The following is a 24,754-nucleotide window of genomic DNA, read 5'->3' on the forward strand; positions in this document are numbered from 1 at the left end:
ACATGGGAATAAATCCATTCCCCCCCTCTCCCCACTCTCATAACCTCTTGTTTACCTATATTATCTTGGGCAAGACTTTTTTTTTTTTTTTTTTTTTTTTTCAATTTGGCTTTTTATTTACTAGATATATGCATGGGTTATTTTACAGCATTAACAATTGTCAAACCTTTTGTTCCAATTTTTCCCCTCCTTCCCCCCACCCCCTCCACAGATGGCAGATTGACCAATGCATGTTAAATACGTTAAAGTATAAATTAAATACAATATATGTGCAAAAAGAATCAGACTTTGAAATAGTGTACAATTAGCCTGTGAAGGAAATAAAATATTCAGGCGGACAAAAATAGAGGGATTGGGAATTCTATGTAGTGGTTCGTAGTCATCTCCCAGAGTCCTTTCCTTGGGTGTAAATGGTTCAATTCATTATTGCTCTATTGGAACTGATTTGTTTCATTTCATTATTGAAGATGTCTATGTCCACCAGAATTGATCATCATGTATTGTTGTTGAAGTGTATAATGATCTACCTGTTCATTTCACTCAGCATCAGTTTGAGTAAGTCTCTCCAGGCCTTTCTGAAATCATCCTGCTGGTCACTTCTTACAGAACAATAATATTCCATAATATTCATATACCACATTTTATTCAGCCATTCTCCAATTGATGGGCATCCACTCAGTTTCCAGTTTCTGGCCACTACAAAGAGGGCTATTGGACAAGACTTGACGTTTTTAGGCTTTAATCATATCATTTTCAAGGAGAGGGAGCTAGATTAAATGATCAGTAAAGTCTTTCACCTCTTGTCCTATGTAGATTTTTTCCCCCTTATATTTTTAGGCATTTGTGTGTAGATTTTTCTATGATTTATAATTATAACAAGTTGTGGTCACTGTAATGTTGAAAAATTGGATTTTTACTCTAAATGATAACCTTCACCTTTCTATGTAAGTACATTCTCTTGTCTCTTTATAGCCATCATTTTTTCTAAGGAATCTCCGAAGTAATCATTGGTGTTAAGTTATTATGAAAGAAGTGTTCAGCGTAATAATAATAGATTTAATGAGGATTCATCTTGCACTGGCCCCATCTTGATTACTGAATACTAAGGATAGTCTTCTTGGTATGCTTTATCTTTTTATGGGCATTTCAGTATCACATGGATTACATATGGTAAAACATTTTATATTCACAGAAGAATAAGAAATCATTTGGGTTGTATTAAGTGAGGTGGAAGAAATTTTCTTGATATTTCTCTAAGTATTTAGCTTATCAATTACTTCAAGCTTATTGTGGGAAAACTGCATAGCAGGAGATGAACAGAGTAAGTAATATATGAGAACTATGGAAGGAAAATGATAGCTTTGACTTCACTGAATCAGTAGTAAAAAGAATCTCCCCTCACTTTATTTTGTATAGCTAGAACAATATTCTTTCCTTGGTAGCAAGTCTCTATCTAAAGTTGATAAGCTCTGTAATCATGGGAAAAGTTTGTGAATCTAGAGACAAGAGAGTAGGGAATGAGGTTTTGAGGGAAGAAGAGAGCCTGTGCTACCCATGAATGTTCATACTATCCTAATCTCTTTATATTTTAACATAATTTTAGAGCTAAAATTTTAATTATAAATATGAAGAACATTTAAAGAGAACTTTTTTCTTCTTTTATCTTCTTATTCTTTCAAAAGTTAAGCTAATTAATATAAGAGCAATTTTTACATAGCAGATCATAATATTAAAAATTATTCATTTGCTTCCTTCATTGTGTCCTCTTGGATAAGTCAAACTTTGATTTCAGAGATTTGGATATTGCTTTTTTTTTTTTTTTTTTTTCCCACTGTCTTTGATGTGTGATGACACCTTCTTTCTTTATCTTTCCCTCTTTCAAATTTTAAGGTTCCTAAGAAAATCTTGAGTAAGTGGGAAGCCAGTGTTGGACTTGCTGAGCAGCGAGATATTCCTAAGGATTTTAAGGTCAGAAAGCGTATCAGAACTTCAACGAAACTAGACAGTGAAGAAGATATGCCTTTTGAGGACTGTACAAACGATCCTGAATCGGAGCATGAGCGAGTACTGAATGGCTGCCTGAAATCACTAGCCTTTGACTCTGAAACCTCTTCAGATGAGAAGGTAAAGCCGTGCACTAAATCTCGAGTCAGAAAGAGATCCACAAGCCTCAAAAGGACTAGTATTAAAAAAAGCAGCATACCATTTGAAGCTCATAAGGAAGAAAGAAGGGAAAAGATGACAGAGACTCTTGGCCTGAACTATGTTTCTGGAGATGTGTCCGATAAACAGGCTTCTACTGAACTATGCAGAATAGCAAGCAGTCTTACAGCAGCATCCAACACCACCACAACAAATTACTTGTTTTCTTCACGTGGGAAAACCACTATGAAAAAAGAGTTTGAGACTTCAAATTGTGATTCTCTGCTTGGTTTGCCTGAGAGTGTTTTGATTTCTAGCAGTTCTGTGGAGAGAAAGAAACCTCTCCGCAGTATGGTTCATAGTGCAAAGTCACCACGTTTGGGCTATATCAGTGCTGGTGATGAGGAAAAGAGAAGTGATTCAGCCAGTTTATGGACCACCTCTGATGATGAGAGCAGTGACAGTGATCTGGACCCAGTTGACCAAAGTTCTGAGTCTGATGAAAGTACTCTAGAAATCAGTGGATCTTTTGATAAAGATGAAAGTGAGTTACCTATGGAGAAAAATGAGAAGGTTCAATATTCCAGGTATCGCACAAAGAATACTAGGGTAAAAGCAAGAAAGAAGTCTATAAAAACTAGTTCACACCTAGACCACTTGTTAGATTGTACTAAAACTCCTGACCCTGGGAGTGAAGAATCTCAAGGTGCTGATTCTGATTCCAAAATGCCCATCATCGCTCGAAACGACAATCTTTCCACCAAATATACCTTGCCACAAAACATATCCCATGAGAATGCTTTCATAAAGAGTGGGCTTAGTAATCAACCTCTTTTACAATCAAAACATAACAAACAGCCTAAAGCCAGGAGTATAAAATGCAAACACAAAGAGAGCCCAACTGCAGTGGATTCCTCAGTTTTAGAGGAGGATTTCAGCTTAAAGTGCTGTTCTAATGATTCAAAAGGGTCTTCTTTAGACTGTGTTGTCAAAAGTGGAAAGCTTGATAGTCTAAAACTACTGAGCAACATGCATGAGAAACCCAGAGATTCTGCAGAAATTGAAACTGCTGTTGTAAAACATGTTCTATCAGAGTTGAAAGAACTGTCTTATAGATCCCTAAATGATGACATAAGTGACTCTGGTTCATCTAAAATAAACAAACCTTTACTTTTTCCTTCTTCATCTGGTCAAAGTCGTTTGCCAATTGAGCCAAATTACAAATTCAGCACCTTATTGATGATGTTGAAAGATATGCATGATAGTAAGACTAAAGAACAGCAACTAATGACTACTCAAAATGTGGTCTCCTATTGTAATCCTGGCATTGGAGACTCTTCCAGCAGCAGTGCTGCAGGTGGCTCAAAGTCCCTAGTTTCAGGAAGCCTGACTCATAAGGCCGAAAAAAACGGAGATTGTATTCAGGATTCAATCTGTCAAAACCCTGGTGGGAGTGAGTCTTCTCTCACCCGAGAGCCATCTGGATCTTTAACTGGATTACTCACTAAGAAAAGAAAGCTCACTGCTTCTGGCAAACGTCGAGCAAATTGTATTACTCGGAGAAATTGTGCAAGATCCAAGTCATCCAAACTGCAGGATGACTTTTTGGCACAAAGAGAAAAAGACATTGTAGAAAGCAAAGACTTAAAATCAGAAAAGAAAAGGAAGCTAAACCAGCTACCCAGTATGACCATTGAGACTGCACTGAGTGAATGCAAAGATGTCCCAGGTTCAGTAAATAAGTCTCTAAGCAGCAGGCCTGCAGATTCGAAAAGAAAACAGTCTCTTCAGTTAATGGAACATTTAACAGGTGAAGACTGTGCACATTTTTCTGATGTCCATTTTGATTCCATGGTTAAAAAATCTGACCCTGATAAAAATCCTGAAAAGTGCCCCTCTTTTGAAAATGGGGAAGTCCTAGAGCTGGACTCTGAAATGAACAGTGAAAGCTCCCTCAGTGATGAATCTAATGATATAAACCATGTGGCACCCAAAAAGCGGTGGCAGCGTTTTAACCAAAGCAGAGCTAAAACGAGTAAGCGCATCAGTAGATCTAGGAGGGAAAAGAACTCAAAGAGTGCCTTTGGGGGCCTACACCCTTGTGACTTTCTGCTGGAGGGGAATGAGGGCCCAGAGAATAGGCCTTCTAGCCCTTCTAAGGTGCTAGAAGAAGAAATTAAACAGAATTGTGAGGGTCACTTAGACGTAGTTGTGCCACAGTTGAATGTGTGTGATAAGCCAAACAGTGATGGGCTGCACAGAGAATCAGGGCTTTCCAATTTTCCTCCACAGCCTGAGCTCTCCACACAAGGTAAGAGCTTTACAACTGCATGACAAGTAGATTTGGGTCTATTTTCTTGTCTTATTATTTTTTCATTCTCAGATAGAGAATTTATAAGCAAAAGGTGTATGGAAAGGGTTAAGATGGATAAAATTATCCATATACATATTCTTTAAGAATAATTTGGCACTTTTCCAGAAAGGTCTAAATTTTAAGGACTTCATTATTCACAACTCTTGAGAAAACTTTGTTATAACATGATAAATTTTCTTTTAAAATTTTCTATTTATTTTTTAGTTATCATCATGTAATGATTATCCAGAACATTTTTATACTAAGGCAAATAATCTTTATTAACTTTGTGACTCCTGAGGTCCTGGTTTTTGTTGGGGTAATTTCAGGCCCCATATTTCCATCTCTGCCCACTACAGAAAATGCAGTTCAATAATTATTTATTAAACAGCTTCTTGGTGCAGAGAGAGAATATGTAGGTCTTACTATTAAACTATTGGAGGGGTAGGAGAGATAGTAAAATAACTGTAACTTCAGCAACACATCTGTATAAAATACTTAAATCCTTGTCTAGGTCATCATGAAAGTAGCATTTTGAGTTGGGCCATAAAGGAAATGGAGAGTCACATTAACTGATAAAATTGGATTTCATTCTGGGTTTTGGAACAAGGACAAACATAGACAGAATAAGAGTAGGGAATGAGATGTCCACTTTGATTGGAACAGAATATATGAAGGAGCAGTAGTATAAGAATGCTATGGAACAGAATTTATTGGATTCAGATTGTAAGAGATTTTGAATGCCAAGATCCAAGGAATTTTGAGTAGAGTGCCATACAAACTAATTTCAATAATCTAAACAAGTGGAAAGGAGGATTGGATAAAAGTTTGTTGCTATTATAACAGCTTTTTTGCCATCTGAGTTTGCCAAATATTTCTGTGGATTTATGCTTCTGATTTCCTATATGTTCTGCTTGTAAGGAATGAAACTCTTGAAGGGGGAAATAAGATTTTGTTTTTTAAATTCTCAATTTAGCTATAAAAAGAATTACTAGTATTTTGAGGGAGTTTTCAAAGTATTATGCTTTTCCAAAACTGAGAATGAATTATGTTCTAATTAGTCAGTTTCTTAGAAATAGTGGTTAACATTCTAGCTCATTTATCAGGTTTTTTTTTTTTTTTTTTTTTTCCTCAATTGTATTTTATTTTTCCAGATACATGTAAAGATAGGTGGGTTTTTTGGGTTTGTTTTTTTGTTTGTTTTTTGGTAAGACTTTGTGTTCCAAATTTTCTTCCTCTTATCTTCCTACTCTCCAAGATAACAGAAATCTAATACAGGTTAAATATGCTCAATCCTTTTAAACATTTTTATATTTGTCATGTTGTGCAATAAAAATCAGACCTAAAGGGGAAAAAAAAAAAGAAATAAAATACTGTGCTTTGGTCCACATTCAGTCTCTAGTCCTCTTTCTGGATGTGGAGAGCATTTTCCCTCACAAGTCTATTGGAATTGCCTTAAATCACAGCATTATGTAAAAGAGCCAAGTTCTTTAAAGTTGCTCATCACATAATATTGTTAGTGTAATGTTCTCTTGGTTCTACTCACTTCACTTAGTATCAGTTCATGTCTTTGTAGATTTTTTTGGAATCCTCCTACTCATCATTTCTTATAGAACAATAATATTCTATTACATTCATATACCATAACTTAATCAACTGATAGGCATCTACTCAATTTTCAGTTCGTTGTTGCTATAAACATTTTTGTACATAGGAGCCCTTTTCTCTCTTTTGTGAACTCTGGGATGTGGACCCAGCAGTAGTAATACTGGATTAAAGGGTATACATGTTTGATAGCTCTTTGGGCATATTTCCAAATTGTTCTCCAGAATGGTTGGACATTTCACAGTGCATTAGTGTCTTATGAATTCCACCAAGAGTGTATTAGTATTTCAGTTTTCCCAAATCTTCTCCAATATTGATCATTATCTTTTCCTGTCATCTTAGCCAATCTGCGAAGTATGATTTCTCTAATCAATAGTGATTTAAAGCATATTTTTATATTAATAGAAATGGCTTTAATTTCATCTGAAAATTGTTCATATCCTTAGATCATTTGTCATTTGGGAAATGACTTGTATTCTTATACATTTGAGTCACTTCTCTATACAGTTTAGAAATGAGGCCTTTATCAGAATTTTACACTAGCTGTAAAAATTGTTTTCCAACTGTCTTCTTCTTCTAATCTTGTCTGCATTAATTTTGTTTGTGGAAAAAGTTTTTAATTTGTTGTAATCAAAATTACCCCTTTTTAATAACGTCCTCTAGTTCTTCTTTGGCCATAAATTCCTCCCTTTTCCATAAATTTGATGGGTAAGTTATTCCTTGTTCTACTTATTTGCTTATAGTAACACCTTTATGTCTAAATGTTGAATTCATTTAGACCTAATCTTGATATAGGGTATTAGATTTTGGTTGCTGCCTAGTTTCTGCCATATTGTTTTCTAGTTTTCCCAGCAATTTTGTCAAATAGTGAGTTCTTATTCCAGAAACTGGAATCTTTGAGTTTATCAAACATTTGATTACCATAATCATTGACTATTGGGTCTTATGTACCCAACCTATTCTACTGATCTGATCTACTACTCTGTACCCCGTACTAGATGGTTTCAAAAGAAGCTTATTGAACTTAAATTGTAGTTCAGCTACAGAATTTTAGTACTATAATACCCAATCACTATTAAGTAATGCTTATAAGAGAAAATGTGTTTTTGGCTTGGTGGTGTGTTTTTTTGTTTGTTTGTTTGTTTGTTTTTTGATATCTCAGATTTTAATTGAAGTTGGAGGGGTGAGGATGTAGGGGAGTGTACAAAATCAGCAAGAGAAGAGAATAACTTAAATAGTATATATTGAATCAAAGATCTCCTTAATATCACTTTTATGAGGTGACATAAGTTTCATTTTTGAAGTAATTTAATCAGCTTCTAGTAGTTCATTTATGGGAAACGCAAGTGATAGAATATGGGAGGAATGCCCTAGAGCCTGACTTTCTATTAGCTGGTGTTATTTTGCATTACAGTATTTGTGCTCATTATCCCAGATGAACCTTTTTGGAGGGATTTTAGTATTAAAAATGGACTATTGAAAGAATATGCTAATTTTTCACATTTGTATTTGATTGAATTAAAAATTTCATGTCTATGAAATTGTTTTCTATTAATTTTACCTTATTTGAGTTCTCTTGTAGCAAATGACACTTTCCCACTATATACAAACACAAATTTTTACTCCATATGATTCTTTTAGGGAGAGAAGAGAGCAAAAATTAGTTTTGCAAAGAAATGAAGTTTTTTCTTTCCCAAAAAAATAGACTACTACTACTTCTTTTTGTTTTGCTTTTTACAATTCATTTATTCAATTTTTTAAAAAGTTTTTTTAATTAAAGCTTTTTATTTACAAAACATATGCATGAATAATTTTTCAACATTTACCCTTGCAAAGTCTTCTATTCCAAATTATCCCCTCCCCCCTCCCCTAGATGGCAGGTGGTCCAATACATGTTAACTGTGTTAAAATACATGTTAAACCTTATATATGTATACATATTTATGCAGTTAATCTTGTTAAACAAGAAAAATTGGATCAAGAAGGAAGGGGGAAAAAAACTGGGAAAGAAAACAAAATGCAAACAAACTGCAACAGAAAATGAGATTACTATGTTGAGTCCACACTCAGTTCCCACAGTTCTCTCTCTGCGTGTAGATGGCTCTCTTAATCTCTGAACATTTGAAACTGGTTTGAATCATCTCATTGTTGAAGAGAGCCATGTCCATCAGAATTGATCATCCTATAGTTTTGTTGTCATGTACAATGATCTGGTTCTGCTCATTTCACCTAGCATCATTCCATGTGAGTCTCTCCAGGCCTCTCTGAAATCATCCTGCTAGTCATTTCTTATAGAACAATAATATTCCATAACTCTCATATACCACTATTTATTCAGCCATTCTCCATTTTACCGCTGAGTTTCCAATTTCTTGCCATTACAAAAAGGGCTGCCATAAATATTTTTGCACATGTGGGTCCCTTTCCCTCCTCTAAGATCTCTTTGAGATATATGGCACAATAGAAACTCTGTTAGATCAAAGGGTATGCACAGTTTGATAACTTTTTGAGCAGAGTTCCAAATTGCTCTCCAGAATGTTTGGATCTGTTCACAGTTCCACTAACAGTGTATCAGTGTCCCAATTTTCCCACATCCCTTCGAACATTCTTAATTATCTTTTCCTGTCATCTTAGCCAATCTGAGAGGTGTGTAATGGTATCTCTTAATTGTCTTAATTTGCATTTCTATGATCAGTAATGATTTAGAACACCTTTTCATATGGGTAGTAAGTTTCTTTTATTATTATTATTATGGTTTTTTATTTACAAGATATATCCATGGGTAATTTTTTTTTAGCATTGACAATTACAAAACCTTTTGTTACAATTTTAGAAATAGTTTCAGTTTCTTCATTTGAAAATTGTCTGTTCATATCCTTTGACCATTTATATCAATTGGGGAATGGCTTCAATTCTTATAAATTTGAGTTAATTCTCTATATATTTTAGAAATGAGTCCTTTATCAGAAACTTTGGTTATAAAAATGTTTTCCCAGTTTATTTTTTCCCTTTTAATCTTGTCTGTATTAGTTTTGTTTGTACAATTATTGATCACAATATGGATAATTTTGATTATATTTAGTTAAAAACATTTTGTACAAACAGATAAAAAGATCTGCTACAAACATTCTTGCACATGTGAGTCCTTTCCTTTTTTTATGATCTCTTTGTGATACAGACCCAGTAGAGACACTGCTAAATCAAAGCATCTGCACAGTTTGATAGCCCTTTGAGCATAGCTCCAAATTGCTCTCTAGAATAGTTGGATCAGCTCACAAATCTACTAGCAATGTATTAGTATCCCAATTTTCTCACATCCCCTCCAGCATTTACCGCTATCTTTTTCTGTCATTTCTAATCCCACTTTCAAGTGGGGTCATGTCCTATTTTCCCCCAATCTTCTATTTGCCTTCTAAATATCTCCAGTTCCTTCAGTCATTCTTCCTGTGGTTGTACTCTAAATGCTTTCCAAATTGTCAGTAGACTTCCTAAAATCTGGCCTTTAGAACAGTACTACAGGGGTAATGTGACTGTGGAAATTCAGCTTAACCATTTATTTATTTAAGTCTTCTTGTTTAATAATAAGAATGATAAACTTTAGTAGTTTAAAAGTACACCACGGTTTTGAGAACATTGGCTTTTTTGTAAGAAGGTGGACCCATCTTTTAGTTTTTCTACAGTTAAGACATAAAGGGAAATTATAATATCGAAGGAGGGACAATGCAATTGACATTGAAATTCACAAGCAGTAAGAAAAACGAACCTATTCTTGAGTCTCCTCCACTTGCCCTGTTGAGATAGTATGTTTCAAGGTCCTCTGTAAATCATATAGTGCTGGAAAATTAGGAGTTATTACTGTTATTTATTTGTTTATTTTTGTTGAAAAAGCATACTCTAAAAAATCCAATCACAATGTTACTATAAATATGTTATAGTTAAATTTAGCAGATATAATACAAAGACTTCAATAACATTTGCTTAACTTTGCCCTATGGTTTATTTATATTATTGTTTGAAACTAGTATGTGATAGTGTAGAATTAATATTTTATAATACTTTCTTGTTTGTAAGACTTGACTATTAGTATTACATTGTCATTGGAAACCTATCTAAAGGCATATACTTTGTAGTTTCCTTTCCTTGCCTCAGAAGGTCGATTCTTTTCCCTTTGGCATAATTTCCATTAGCTTTATATAGGAGGATTTAAGATGTTGGGCGGTTACCTGGAGAAATAGGATGTCACCTGGAGTGGGAACCCTCTAACATGGATTAAATTTTTCATTCAATTCAGAAGAAAGAAAGAAAGATCACTTATAGCAGGATCATCATAATGAGTTCATTGGGAAATAGAAAAATGGATATTAATTGGGAGTTGGGGAGAAATGGCTAAGCAATAATAAGCATGTTGAGGTTTAGTGTGTGGAAAGTTTAGGGCCAGATAGTAGAGGGCCTTGATTGGAGGTCAGTAAAGCATTTGAACTTTATTTTGTTAAAATTATGGAATATAAGAGTTTCAGAGTTAAAAGGGACTTCTGTAGCTATCCATTCCATCCCATATGTGGAAAAAAAGTTATGGAATAAGAAAGGGACCCTTTTTGTTAACTACGTAAAACAATCTTTTTACCTCAGACAACTAATTTGGGCCTTTGCTTGAAAAGTTCCAATTGTGAGAGGGAACCCATTTTTTTGTAAATACTGTTTTATTTTTTCCAAATACATGCCAAGATAGTTTTCAACATTCACCTTTGTAAAGCATTGTGTTCCAATTTTTTCTTTCTCTCCCCACAGCCAAAATAGCAAGCAACATGATATAGATTAAACATGTACAATTCTTCTAAACATATTTCCATTTTTCATTATGTTACATAAGAAAAATCACAGCAAAAAGGAAAAAAAATGAGAAAAAACACTCAAGGAAACAAACAACAAAAAGTCAAAAATATTATGCTTTGATCCACATTTAATCTCCATAATCCTCTCTCTGGATACAAATGGCTCTCTCCATCACAAGATTATTGGAATTAGCCTGAATCATCTCATTGTTGAAAAGAGCTAAATCCATCACAGTTGATCATCACAATAATTTTGTTACTGCTGTGTACAATGTTCTCTTGGTTCTCTACTCACTTCATTGAGCATCAGTTCATTTAATTCTCTCCAGGCCTTTCTGAAATCAGCCTACTGATCATTTCTTTTAGAACAATAATATTTCATAACATTCATATACCATAATTTATTCAGCCCTTCTTTAACTTATAGGCATCCACTCAATTTTCAGTTCCTTGCCACTACAAATAGTCCTGTTATAAATGTTTTATGTACATGTGGGTTCTTTTTCGTTTTCTATGATCTATTGGGATACAAATACAGTGATGAGACTGTAGAGATGAAAAGGTATGCACAGATTAATAAACTTTTGACATCATTCCAAATTTTTCTCAGAATAATTGGGTCATTTCACACTCATTGTCCCACAGGAGAAATAAGATTAAGGGGGAGTATATTTTTTCAAATTTGTTCCTTTGAAAGTTTGGTCATCATAATTACATAACCTTCAGTTTTATTTTATTCTTTCTATTTACATTGTTGTAGTCATATAGTTTTCCTTATTTTGCTTCTATCTGTATCAGTTCATCTGAATCTTACATTTTTCTCAGAATTTCATATTCATCATTTCTTACAACATAACATTCTACTGCATAGAAAACAGTATGTTTATCCATTGCCTGCTACCTTTTTTTTTCTTCTTACCTTCAAGTATTTAGTCTTTCTCCTTTCTTTTTCTTCTTTGACCTCAAATTTCTGACACAAAGAATTCTACTTTTATCCCTTCAGATACTTTTTTCTTAGGTTTCAAAGAGACTTCTTTCCCTGTTTAAGGACATCATGGTGCTTAGCAGTAATATTTGTGATCTTGACCTCCTTTTAGCTTTCTCCATTTTTACTTTTCTCTGTTTAACCTATATAAAAATTGGTAATGACTCATTTTATAAGCAAAAAATTATTTTGTTTCTGTGCTATCAAAAATGAATTTTTTGGTGTGTATATGCCTTGCTTACTGTGGATCCAAAACTTATTTTATCCTGCTTTGAATGGCTGTATCAAATTTAATTTGAAGTGACTCAAATTATTGTTGTATCATAATTAATTTGAACTAACTCACATTTTTTAGTTAATTACTTGATTACTGATATTTATTTACTTGATGGTAATAATTAAATCAGTTTTAAATTGCCATAAATTTTTATGTTTTAATCATGAATAAATATTTTACTTTATTTCATCTCATTTTTTTTCATTATTACCTATTGAATTTTGTACAGTGTATAAATCTAAAAAACTATGAAGCAATATAAAAGATTGTGACTATGTATATGTAACTTAATGCTTATCTAATTTTTCTTAATCTTGTTTAAGATTTGCTTAATCTTCTAATTTACAAAATTTTAGTAATTTTATGTTCTTTTATTTCTGCTTTGTTCATTTTGTATTACTTTCTGCATATCTTCTTATTTTTCTTCATGGTCCTTAATGCACAGTAATATTGCATATTCATATTCTAGGGTTGTTAAGCTATTCATCAATTGTTGATTGTAGTTTTATTTCCAATTTTTCCCATTACAGATAGTGCTATGAATATTTTTTATACATAGATTTTTTTTTTTCTGTGATTAATCATGAGATAGAAAATTAGTAGTTGATTTGCTGGAATTAGTATGAACAATTTTTTAACTTTCCAAATTCTGAATTATTTCCCAAAACATTTAGACCCATTCACAGCTTTTCCAGTAGTGATATTCTTTTTTTCCCTACATTCTTTTTAATAGTAAATGCTTTCATTTTTTTACCCTTTCCCCCAGTTTAATTGGTGTAATGGAATACTGTTAATTTATAAGCAATTTAAACATTTTAAACAGTGTTTTATGCTATTTTTTGAGACTTCTCTTTTCTTTTGAGTCGTTAGTAAGATAAAGTTCTTAATTTTATAGATCTCTGAATTAATTCCATGTAGATTTTGGATGTCACTTTCACTAGACATATTTACTACAAAGATTTTATCCCCATTTCTGTTTTCTTTTGGGTAATTTTACTTTTTTTTGTTCAAAAATCACCTTTTAAATAATTAACATGGTATTTTATAATATTTACAGTAATTAGACCTGATTAGCTGCTGTATTAATTTTAAATGAACAAATGAAAAAGCATTTAGTTTCCCTTGCTTACAAAGATCTCACACTCTTCATTGGTGAAAATAATACCTAATAGAGTATTGAAGGGCTAAAAAAGAGTTATATAGGCAGTTATAATAACCATGCTAGGTGACTACAGGACATGGAAAGGTAAGTTGGAGATTTTAGGAGGAAATGGCAGAACAGATGGTAAGAACTCCAGCTCATTTATCTCATTATCTCATTTAAGCAGTCAAATATCCTAGATGAAGCAGGAATACAGGAATATTCTATGGTAGCAGCTTTTCTGGCCAACCAGCTTTTCCCATATTTCTGGTAAGAAGAAGGGAAAAGATAGTATGTTTTTCTGAATTCATTTTTACAGCATAATGTATGTTACAATTTGTTCAGATAATCTCCAATTAGTTGACTTATTTCCAGTTTTGTCTTGTCATTTCTACTTCTTTGCTACCCCAAAATTGTTGATATGAATACTCAAAATTTATATTATTTTCATGTTTTTGTTTTTGACCTTCTTGGGACCCGTTCAGTATTGAGATTGCTGGATCAGTGGATATGAAAGATTGAGTCACTTTTGGGGGGAGAGTGAATCATGTTTTCAAATCAACATCCAGAATCATTGAATCAAATTGGAACTCCCATCAGTTATTTTCTGCTTTCCATTACTTTTCTTACATTGACTATTACTCTTTTTATCATTACTGCCAATTAATAGAATTTAAGGTAAAACCTTTAGAAAAGCTATATTTGCATTTCTTCTGTTACTGACATGGAAAATGTTTTTGTCTGATACAGTTTGCAGATTTTTTGTACTTAAATGGCCAACTTTGTTTCTAGTGATTTCTATTCTTTTTCTAAATTTCTTTTTATAAGTAACTACATATATTTGTATATCAATTATTTTTCATATTTGAATTATAATAGTTTTTTAGTTACCTGCTTTGTCCTCATCTAGATTCTTTATTTATTCTCATTTACTTTTTCCACATAACATTGTGGTTGATCAATATGTGTTCTAACTTTTTTTCCTTGTATTGACCTTTTGTTTTGCAATGCATTGTTTGATAATACAGTCTTTTCAGATTTTTTCCAATATCTCATACTCTTTGGTTTTATTTGCATTATAATATTCTGTAGCGAGCTGTCGTCTCCAGAAGCTGCCGATCGCTCTCTGGGAAGAGATCTGCTGTGTCTACTCAAATCTCTCAGACAGATTCTTCTTCCTGTAGTGAACCGTTGTCTCCAGGCACTTGCTGTTAACTCTTGTCCTTAGAAGTGACTTCCCTTCCTGCAGAGAGCCCCGTCAGGCCTGATGTAATGCAGAGACCTCTTCTATCTCTGGGAGTCCTCTCTTTTATTCTCCCAGAGAATGGGTGTGGGATAATGCAAGGGCTTCTGGGAAGAACCACCTCAGCCAATGAGCCTGCTCCTTCCATCAAGTCAACCTGAGTTCTCACCTTGTAATTGTCCAACCTGAATTCTCACCTTGTCACTATCCAGACAACCCGAGTTCTCACCTAGTAATCCCAACAATATTCCATAAGTATATTTGTGGCAATGGAATTAGTTCAACTGACATAATTGTTTTAGTAAGTTTGCTATTCAAATGCTCTTAATCTACTGTAGCTTCATAAACATCTTTTATTTTAAGATTCTTCCTGTCCCCCCGCCAATTTTAAGTGTATTCCCTCATCACAGTTGTGAGAGAGAACCCATCTACTCTCTACTTTTATGTTCTTTATACACTTGGAAATTATTGTAGTATATAGCCCAACTTCTTAAACTGTGGTTTGCAACTCCAAATGGGATTTCATAACTGAAAATGGGGGTGACAAAATTAGGATTCATTATGAATAAATATAGATCCGGTTTGTTTACTTGTTTTGAAAATATTGGAAGGCTATTCATATAGCCTTCTACATTGTGCATAGCTATTCTATTTTTAAACTTTGCTATTTTACATCTATTAAATATATTTCAGAATTGTTCTTTTTTGACATTTTAGACCTGATAATGGCAAAACATTTTTATTCTTTTAAATTTTGCGTACTTTTCATATTTTTAATAGTTGTATAAAATATCTCCATGGTAATAGGACTGCTATAGTGTGAAGCAAAGAATGGCTTCTTTCACCTAGTCAAAAAATAAATGAATGAATCTGGTCACTGGGCATGGAGGGCTCTGGAAAGGAAAGTGAGGCAGGTGACCTTTCTTAGCCCTCTCTCACTTAAATAAAGTAAGTCATTTTGCATATCATGGCATCAACTTCCTGATTTCATGGTCTTTGAGAATGAAGGATAAAGAACAACATATATGCAGTACCTAATTTTACTCCCTATACTAACCCAATCCTTAACCCTGTCCTCCCTCAAAAAAACATCATAAGACTTACTTTATAACGATCCTGTTTTCTTTAAATCCTTATTTGCATTCAATTCTGAATTACTCTGTTTCTATTTTACCTGCTTGATCAGTTTGTATATTGATAACCTTTCTGGTTTTTTTGTTTTTTTTTTTTTTTTTTTGTTTTTTTTTGTTTGTTTGTTTGTTTGTTTGTTTGTTTTGCTGAGGCAATTGGGTTAGTTAAGTGATTTGTCCATGGTCACACAGCCAGGAAATGTCAAGTGACTGAGACTGGATTTGAACTCAGGTCCTCCTGACTTCAGGGCTGGTGCTCTGTCCACTGCACCATCTTAGCTGCCCCTTATCTGGTTTTATTTTTTTCATTAAGAAAGAATCAAAGTTTATTGCAGAAACATTTTTTAATGTTGATGATGAACTATATGCTATGTTTTGTAGGATAGTTAATTTTGAGATGCACATCAATACTTGGTTTTTGGTAGTATCTACCAACCACTACTTTGATTTCTATTCTCTGAAGAAAACTTTTGCCCTTTGAGCTAGTGTTTGCTATACAAATTCTCCTTCGCTGCTTGATAGTTTCCTTGCCTGTGGACCTTTGGTATCTGATGACTATATTTCCAGGCAAATTAAAATTGGGATTTCTTTCTTCCTGTGTTCTAAATTCCAACAGCTGTTTCTATTTCTAAGAAGTTTTAATTTTCTTGTATTGTGTCTTGGAATAGGTTAGTCAAAACACTTTTTTCTTTGTAATTTTCTGATGATCTTAAGTAATGCTCAAATTATAAGGTCTGTAAAAGACTTGTAATGTTCTGGTTAGCTTTCTGGAAGTCTTGGGACCAGCCTTCGTTTCAGCAGAGTAATCACCTCCAGAAAAGTCCAAACGTCTTAATTGTCTCCTTCATAGTCTGTCTCCTTGCCTGGGGCCGGGGCTAGCTTTTTGGAGGATCTCAGGACCAGCCTGAGTCCTGGGTCTTTTAGTGGAGAAGTGATGAAGGCAGGAGAGCCACCATGAGGCTGGTCAAGTCTTCTCTCTCAAAGTGCAAGAGAGCTACCATGAGGGTCTCTTATCTTGAAGTCTCTCAGAATCCAAGAGCTTGAGCTCCGGGCTCCAGTCCTCTATCTTCTCTGAATCTGCCTCTGGCTGAGTTTGTCCCAATTTATATGCTCTATTACAATTACAAGGTAATCATTATATCATTAGGGCATTCATACTGATCTAGACAACTCACATGCTAAACTAGATAACTTTTGTCTTATCGATTCCACTATACTAACACCTTGTTTAAGTCAATCATACTGAGCCTTAAATATATTTCTCCAAAGTTCCTACCTTTTACAAGAACTCAAGTCTCCTGACTCTGAAAACCATTTATCTTTTCTCAAAGTATTAACCTATTGGGAACTTTCTCCCTCTCTACCTTAAATCTTTTTTCTCCCCAAATTTGCATTGAATTGAGTTTGTTTCCTATTTGGAATACCAGGAAATGTGTGACTAGCAGCCATAAATAATTCTACAATTACAGTGTAAAATTAGGTGTTGAAATTCATTATAGCTAAGGCAGCACGTGGGTTAAAAATGCAGTCCAGCCATAGATATTTATTAGTTTTATGATCCTGCACAATTGTTTTGTGGAAAAATGAAATTATCTTTCAATTATGCCTTTAAATTTTTTTGCATTATTTTTTCATTATATTTGAGCCAATTAGCTTCTAAGACAGTTTAAGTATTTCATGTAGATTTTTAGCTATCTTTCTTAGATAGTTCCCATGTTCATCTTGAATTCTTTTAACAATCTTATTTTCAGTCTCATAGATTCAGGCCTTTTGCATCTTATGTTGTGAATGTAAACCATCTTGCATGGCTGTTCACTGTTCCACAGTTTTAGTTTCAGCTATCCTGTTTTTTTCCTTTTGTTATCCTACACATTTTCTTTGGTGTTGTCCCTCTTTCCCCTTCTTTGTTCTGGTAGTTTATTGAGACTATTCATCATGTAATATAGCTGAAGTAGATTTACTCTTGATCATTCTTTCCTCCATCTTGCTAAAAATCTGTTTTGTTTTACATTTTAAAACAATTTTCACATTAATCCACTTCATGCTTCATAAACAATCTTTAAAAATAAATTTAGTCTGAGAGGCACTGTTGTAGGGTGAATAGATAGCCAGTCTTTGAATTAGAATATCATAATTTCCAGTTCTAGTTTTGTTATTATAGACAAATTAGTCATTTAAATTTTCAGTGTCCTCAGATAATTTTGAGAATAAGACTACTAAGATTGTAGAATTTGTTAATCTGTGATGGTAAGGGAGAATTTGTACTGCAGCAATAAAATCATAGGTTTGTATACAAGAGTTAGACTGGATCATATCTGACATTCATAGAATCAAATTGGTAAAAGTAGAAGGGATCTTACAGATCATCAAAGTGCAAAGGTTATCATACATGCAGCCTAAAACATTTTCCTGCAAACCAGATTCAGATCTTAATCGGAAACTGGGAAAACATTTATACATTTAAAGGTTCTGATAAAGGCCTCGTTTCTAAAATATATAGAGAATTAACTCAGATTTATAAGAATTCAAGCTGTTCTCCAATTGATAAATGGTCAAAGGAAAAGATACTTCAAATCACTATTGATCTTAATGCAAATTAAGACAACTCTGAGATACCATTACACACCTCTCAGGTTGGCTAAGATGACAAGATAATTATGAATGTTGGAGGGGATGTGGGAAAACTGGGACACTGATATGTTGTTGGAACTATGAACAGATCCAACCATTCTGGAGAGCAATCTGGAACTTTATTCAAAAAGTTATCAAACTGTGCATACCAATAGAAGTGTTTCTATTGCACCTATATATCTCAGAGAGATCTTAAAGGAGGGTAAGGGACTCACTTATGCAAAAATGTTTGTGGCAACCCTTTTTGTAGTGGCAAGAAACTGGAAACTTGAGTGGATGCCCATCAATTGGAGAATGGCTGAATAAATAAATGGTTCTGTAAGAAATGACCAGCAGGATGATTTCAGGGAGGCTTGGAGAGATTTACATGAACTGATGCTGAGTGAAATGAGCAGAAGCAGGAGATCATTGTACACTGCAACAAACAAGACTAAACGACGATCAATTCTGATGGATGTGGCTCTCTTCAACAATTAGATGATTGATACTAGTTCCAACCATTGAGTAATGAAGAGAGCCATCTACATCCAGAGAGAAAGAACCATGGGAACCGTAGGTGGTTCACAACATAGCATTCTCTCTCTTGTTGTTTGCTTGCATTTTATTTTGCTTCTCTCTTTCTCTCTCTCTCTCTCTCTCTCTCTCTCTCTCTCTCTCTCTCTCTCTCTCTCTCTCTCTTTCTCTCTTTTTACTGGTTTGATTTGATTTTTCTTGTTCAGCATGATAATTGTACAAATATGTGTACATATATTGGATTAACTTATTTCTGCCATATTTAACATGTATTGGACTACCTGCCATCTAGGGGAGGAAAACTGGAACACAGGGTTTTGCAAGAGCTAATGTTGAATAATTGTCCATGCATATGTTCTGAAAAATAAAAAGCTTTAATAAGGAAACAAAAAATATTTTAATTGGGAAATATTGGACAAAATAAATTGTTGCTATTGTTCCATAGTTCAGTCATGTCCAACTCTTTGTGACTTGGTGAACATAGTGTTGCCAGTATTGTACAGCGAGCTTTCTTGGCAAAGATGCTAGAATGTTTTGCCATTTTTTCCCCAGTAACAGAATAAAATATAATAAAGCATAAATAATGTTAATGTGTTTTTCTAAGACTGTTTGTACCTAAAGGGATCATTGTCTCCATTTCTTTTTGCATTTGATACCATTGCCCTAGTTTGCAGGTTTTTGAACTTTTTTTGTGTTATGGACTCTTTGGTCAGGCTCTGGACTGCCATGCTGAGTCTCACTTCTCTGAATAGTGGTTTTAGAAGTATAAAATAAAATGCTAATTCTTTTGGAATAGTATTGACAAAATACTTTTTTTTTAAAGTCATAGACCTCAGATTAAAAATCCTAGATCCTAGCCAATTTTATTATTTTTCTTTAAAAATATAATCATTGCCTACCAATTTTAAGCAAGAATATCTAATTCAGAAACTTTGTCTACCATAATATACAATAATTTGGTCTAATAGTCAACAATTTCTTTATTTTTCAAATGAAGAAACTGAATCCCAACAGATGAAGTGATTTTTAAGGTCTCTTAGCTAGTAAAATGACTTTTGGGGACTTGTAACCCAGATCTCTCAAGAACATTAATCTCCTTTACTTTTTACTCCTGAAAGTGTTAGTGATCCACAGGAGAAGTATCTAGGTTTTATCTATCCCTACTTTATTTTTTTGCCTCTCTAAGTTGTCATTGAATCCAATATTTCCCTTTTAAAATGTTAGGAAATGTGAATGTGACAACCTTTAATAATTATGCTATTATAGAGTAAAAGGTGTTATTGACAATAGTAATAGCTTAGGTGGCACAGTAGGATATGTACTTTGGAGTCCAAAGGACTTGAGTTCAAATCCTACCTCAGCTATTTACTAACTTAGTGACCCTGGACAAAACACTGGAAATGTCTTAAAGCTCAGTTTTCTTTATAAAAAATCAGAGCTAACAATAGCATTTATCTCTCACAAGGTGGTTGTAAGAATTAGATGAAGTAATATATGTTTATTGAAAATCGACTATTATAATACAAATAATCAGTATGATTGACAGAAATGTTTACTTCAGTGTTTGAATTGAAGAATAATTGAGAAGTGAATAAAACTTACTATCCACAAAATATAAATACACACACACATATTATTTTATGTGGGAAAGCAACTTGCTTTAGAGTCAGATTATCTGCATTTGAATTCTGGTTCTATGACTATAAGCCAACCAGTTTTATTTTTGACTAATTTCTGCAACTCTGAAATTATGGGTGTGAATTGTTTAATTTTTATATTCTTCTCTCCCTCCAAAGCATATAATTCTATGGCCTTTGTCAAATTCTAGAGAAATGTCAATATGTAATCTGATGCGAGCTGCTTTCTAAGCAAGCTCCATAAGCTTGCAAAAAAGTCATATTTAAAAATGGTTGGGGGGGGCAGCTAGGTAGCACAGTGGATACAGCACCAGCCCTGAAGTCAGGAACACCCCAGTTCAAATGTAACCTCAGATACTTACTACTTCCTAGTTGTGTGATCCTGGGCAAGTCACTTAACCCCAATTGCCTGAGCAAAAAAAAAAAAAAAAAGATTGGATTTTACATTTGAGCCACAGTTTTATTATATAGAAAATGATAATATTTCTACTCTTTTGAACTCACTGTGTTGTTCAGAGGAAAGCACCTTATAAACTTTAATCTGTTGTATAAATCATTATCAAAAGTGTTGCCACTGTTGAACAAACATTTTGTTTATTCAGAAAGATCTGAATTTGAATTCCAAGTCAGCCAGTCACTATGTAGTTTTGAACAAATAACTTGATCTGGATTTCAATTTCTTCATTTCCTACTACAGCCTATGATAATAGTTCTTATCATTTATTCCAGTAGTATTAAGTGTTCTTGTGCTCTAGGTGCTATGGAAGATACAGTGTGGAGGATAAGATTTGTCTGTTCTTTTGAAGCTTACAATCTAGTGAGAGTTATGTTAGATACACAAACATAATTTGAAATTTGACATGTGGTTGACAAGTGGTTGAAGTTGACAGTGATAAGTCATGAGAAGCATACACCTTCTAAATATTTTTTTCATTCAAGACTTAATATAATTAAAAATCATGTGCTTTAAGGAGGAAAAGCAACTGTACCATATATACTTTTGTTACAAAGGGAAGAAAGGATGTAGAGGCAACACATTGGGTTGAAAAGAATGCTGGATTCGAAATAAGAAGGCATACATTTAATTTTAAGTCTTGGATCTGCTACTTATTTGTTGATTTTGAGATCATATTGATATCCAAAGATAAGGCAGTTGCTTCAACATTTTCTGCCTCAATTTCTCTTATGTAATTAAGGGAGTAGAATTATGTAGCTATATACAGTCCTTTTATGTAAATGGTAATGTAAATATGTAAATAGTATTATAAAAATACACTTTGGGATGCCTTTTGTAGTTACTTTCATTTCTGGGAGTTGAGGGAAAGCTTTTATATTTATTGAGTAGAACCCATAGATTTTTATCTGGAATAGGCTATAACTCCTTCATTTTATAGAACAGAAAACTATTCTAGAAAACCTCTAAAAAGGTCAAGATTGTTGTCCATGTAGAATCAGCTACACCCAGAGAAGGAACACTGGGAAATGAGTGTAAACTGTTTGCATTTTTGTTTTTCATCCCAGGTTATATCTTTACTTCTGAATCCAATTCTTCCTGTGCAACAACAAATTTGGTTCTTCACACATATATTGTATCTAGGATATAGTATAACATATTTAACATGTATGTAACTGCCTGCCATCTAGGGGAGGGGGTAGAGGGGAAATGCGGAACAGAAGTGAGTGCAAGGGATAATGTTGTAAAAAATTACCCATGCATATGTATTGTCAAAAAAAAAAAAGGTATAATTATAAAATTAATTTAAAAAAAAATTAATTCATTTAAAAAAAAAAAAAAAAAGATTGTTGTCCATGTTGCACAGATGCGCATTTAAACTGTGGTTTAATCCCAGGACCTCTTGACTCCAATTTAGTTCCTCTATCACCTATTGTTTTGTAGATTGCAAACACATTTTATTTGGCTTAGCTTTTTACTTAAAGATTTAAAGACTTCAGTTTATGACCCTGGGCAAATCATTTATCTTCCTTATATGTGAAATAGGGTAACAATATCTTACAGGATTGTGGCATATATTTATTTTAAACATTTTCATTTATGTTTAATAAAGTTAAAAGGTAGAAAGTGTATTTTATATATATGTTTTGGGGGGGGGGCTAGTTTTAAGGACCTAAAATTTTTACTTGGGCCTGTTGAATAATTTTCAAGCAAGGCAAATTATCCTGGATTATAGAATTACTTACACATACTCTTTAGTAATTAATTTTATTGAATTGTTATTGCTAAAAAAAAAATTATTGCCTTCCAACTTCATGTGATGTACTTATCTATGTTGGTTCTCATATGATATACGATGTTACTCAAATCTTTTCCAGCTTGTTAGGTACTGCCATGTTTCATGTTTTACCTTTAAAAATAAAGGTTTTGTAAAGGAAAAACATCAGTAGTATGTTAATGCCTTATAAAGCAATTTGAAAATTAAGGAGACTGATTATTTGCGTGCTTTGGGGAATACAGGATACTAGAGTTTCCTCTAGCTTGTGGCCCCTCAGCTATTCAGTATTAATTTTTTTTTCTTCTTCTTCTTTACTTTAGTTGCACGTTCAGAGAAGAAACGTCTTAGGAGGCCAAGCAGATGGCTTCTGGAATATACAGAAAAATATGACCAGATATTTGCTCCCAAGAAAAAACAAAAGAAAGTACAGGAACAGTTGTCTAAGGTGAGTAGGCATTCTTTACATCTTTTAAAAAAAACTGTTCTTTTTATGTGCTTTCACAATTCTTCTCTTCATCCTGTGTGCTTGGTTGTTTTGATTGTTGTTATTATTGTTAGGTAAGTTCCCTAAGAGAAAATGAAGCCCAGACGACACAGTGCCAATCTAGCACTGATCTCCAGAATAAACCAGTGGAAGAGAGCTCTTCAACTAAAGAAGATCCTCCAGTCCTTGAGAGAGAGGCACCATTTTTGGAAGGACCAATAGGTCAGTCTGAACTTGGAGGTGGAAATGCAGAGTTGCCAGAACTGACCTTGTCTGTGCCAATCACACCTGAAGTTTCTTCTTGGTCTTCACTGGAACCAGAGGAGCCATTATTGAAACCAAGTAAGGAATGCCTAGACTTTGTGGAGTGGAAAGTATTTTTTGGGTACAGTGTCAGGAACCTTGAATTTGATTTAGTCTCAACTTCACCAAAAACTTAGGTAATAACTTTGAATCTGTCACTTGTTCTCTGTGAAACTCAGTTTTGTCATATGTAAAATATAAGAGTTTTTGAGTGATGGGCTTGAATTGTACCAATAGCTTTCATCAAGCCAACTTAATAAAATGTTGGAATATCATTTTTTGAATAAGATTAGAAGAAAGGAGTAAAGAACATAGAGTTGTCAGGTTGTTTTATTTTTTTCCCCAATTAATCTCATTGTTATAGATAATTAATTTATTTTAAAATATTTATTTCTTCAATATGAGTTGTGTTCAATTGAGAAACATATAGCAAAAAGAGGGATAATAAAGACTTAGACACTGTTGAGATATCTGACAATTATATGTGTTCTCTTTAGAATCATTTCAGGATTTGGGAGAAAGCAAATATTGTCATCACTACTCAAAAATTGTGAAACAAGAATTTAAACCCAAATGTATTATAATCTTAGAAGACGGCATTGCTTTTTAGATTCTGTGTGTATATCCTTATTTATTTATTTCCATTATTTTCATGTTACACATAGGTTGGTTTGTTAGATAAAAGAAAATGAACTCAGAGTAGCTAAATCATCAAAGTGTGTATTCATGAATGTGATGCTAGGTATAAACTGGATTAAAATTAAACTACATGAAAACTAGTAGCATACTTATATCTAGTTTTGTTATTATTTACATTAGCTAAAAAAGAAAATTTGTATTTCAGGAAATTATGAAAGTAAGCGTCAGAGGAAGCCAACAAAAAAGCTCCTTGAATCCAATGATTTAGATCCTGGATTTATGCCCAAAAAGGGGGATTTGACACTCCTTAGAAAGGTATGGTTTTTTGTTGTTTTTTAATCCTTGGCATTGGAAGGTATTCAAATGAATTTATAAATTAGTCTCCAAGAAGAAGTGAGAAAATGTATTTCTTTTTTGCAGAAATATGAAGTATAACATATACTGAGACTCACTAAACCTATCAGTTAATTTAGCTGAATTGATTTTTGTTTTCTTTTAAATTTTTCATTTAAAAATTTAAATGAAATTTAAATTTTTCATTGTAAAGATCATCTAAAAGTCAAAGGAATTAATAGTTAAAAGTTGCAAATCACTCTCTAAATGCCTCC

At 33.4% G+C, this 24,754-nt stretch overlaps 1 protein-coding gene across 20 annotated transcripts in view; it reads left to right on the forward strand.

The window, feature by feature from the left end:
- The window catches only part of NSD1 (nuclear receptor binding SET domain protein 1), a 169,475-nt gene that overhangs the window by 83,634 nt on the left and 61,087 nt on the right, over positions 1 to 24,754 (forward strand). For 19 of the 20 annotated variants that reach the window (XM_074292236.1, XM_074292227.1, XM_074292226.1 and 16 more), the window contains 4 exons: positions 1,891 to 4,453; positions 23,041 to 23,165; positions 23,279 to 23,546; positions 24,352 to 24,461. In XM_074292236.1, coding sequence (XP_074148337.1) covers positions 1,891 to 4,453; positions 23,041 to 23,165; positions 23,279 to 23,546; positions 24,352 to 24,461 — 3,066 coding nt within the window. The remainder of the gene's footprint in view (positions 1 to 1,890; positions 4,454 to 23,040; positions 23,166 to 23,278; positions 23,547 to 24,351; positions 24,462 to 24,754) is intronic. The other variant, XM_074292233.1, reaches the window with a different exon arrangement.

Source organism: Sminthopsis crassicaudata, chromosome 2, assembly GCF_048593235.1.
Source record: "Sminthopsis crassicaudata isolate SCR6 chromosome 2, ASM4859323v1, whole genome shotgun sequence".
Classification (NCBI taxonomy): domain Eukaryota; kingdom Metazoa; phylum Chordata; class Mammalia; order Dasyuromorphia; family Dasyuridae; genus Sminthopsis; species Sminthopsis crassicaudata.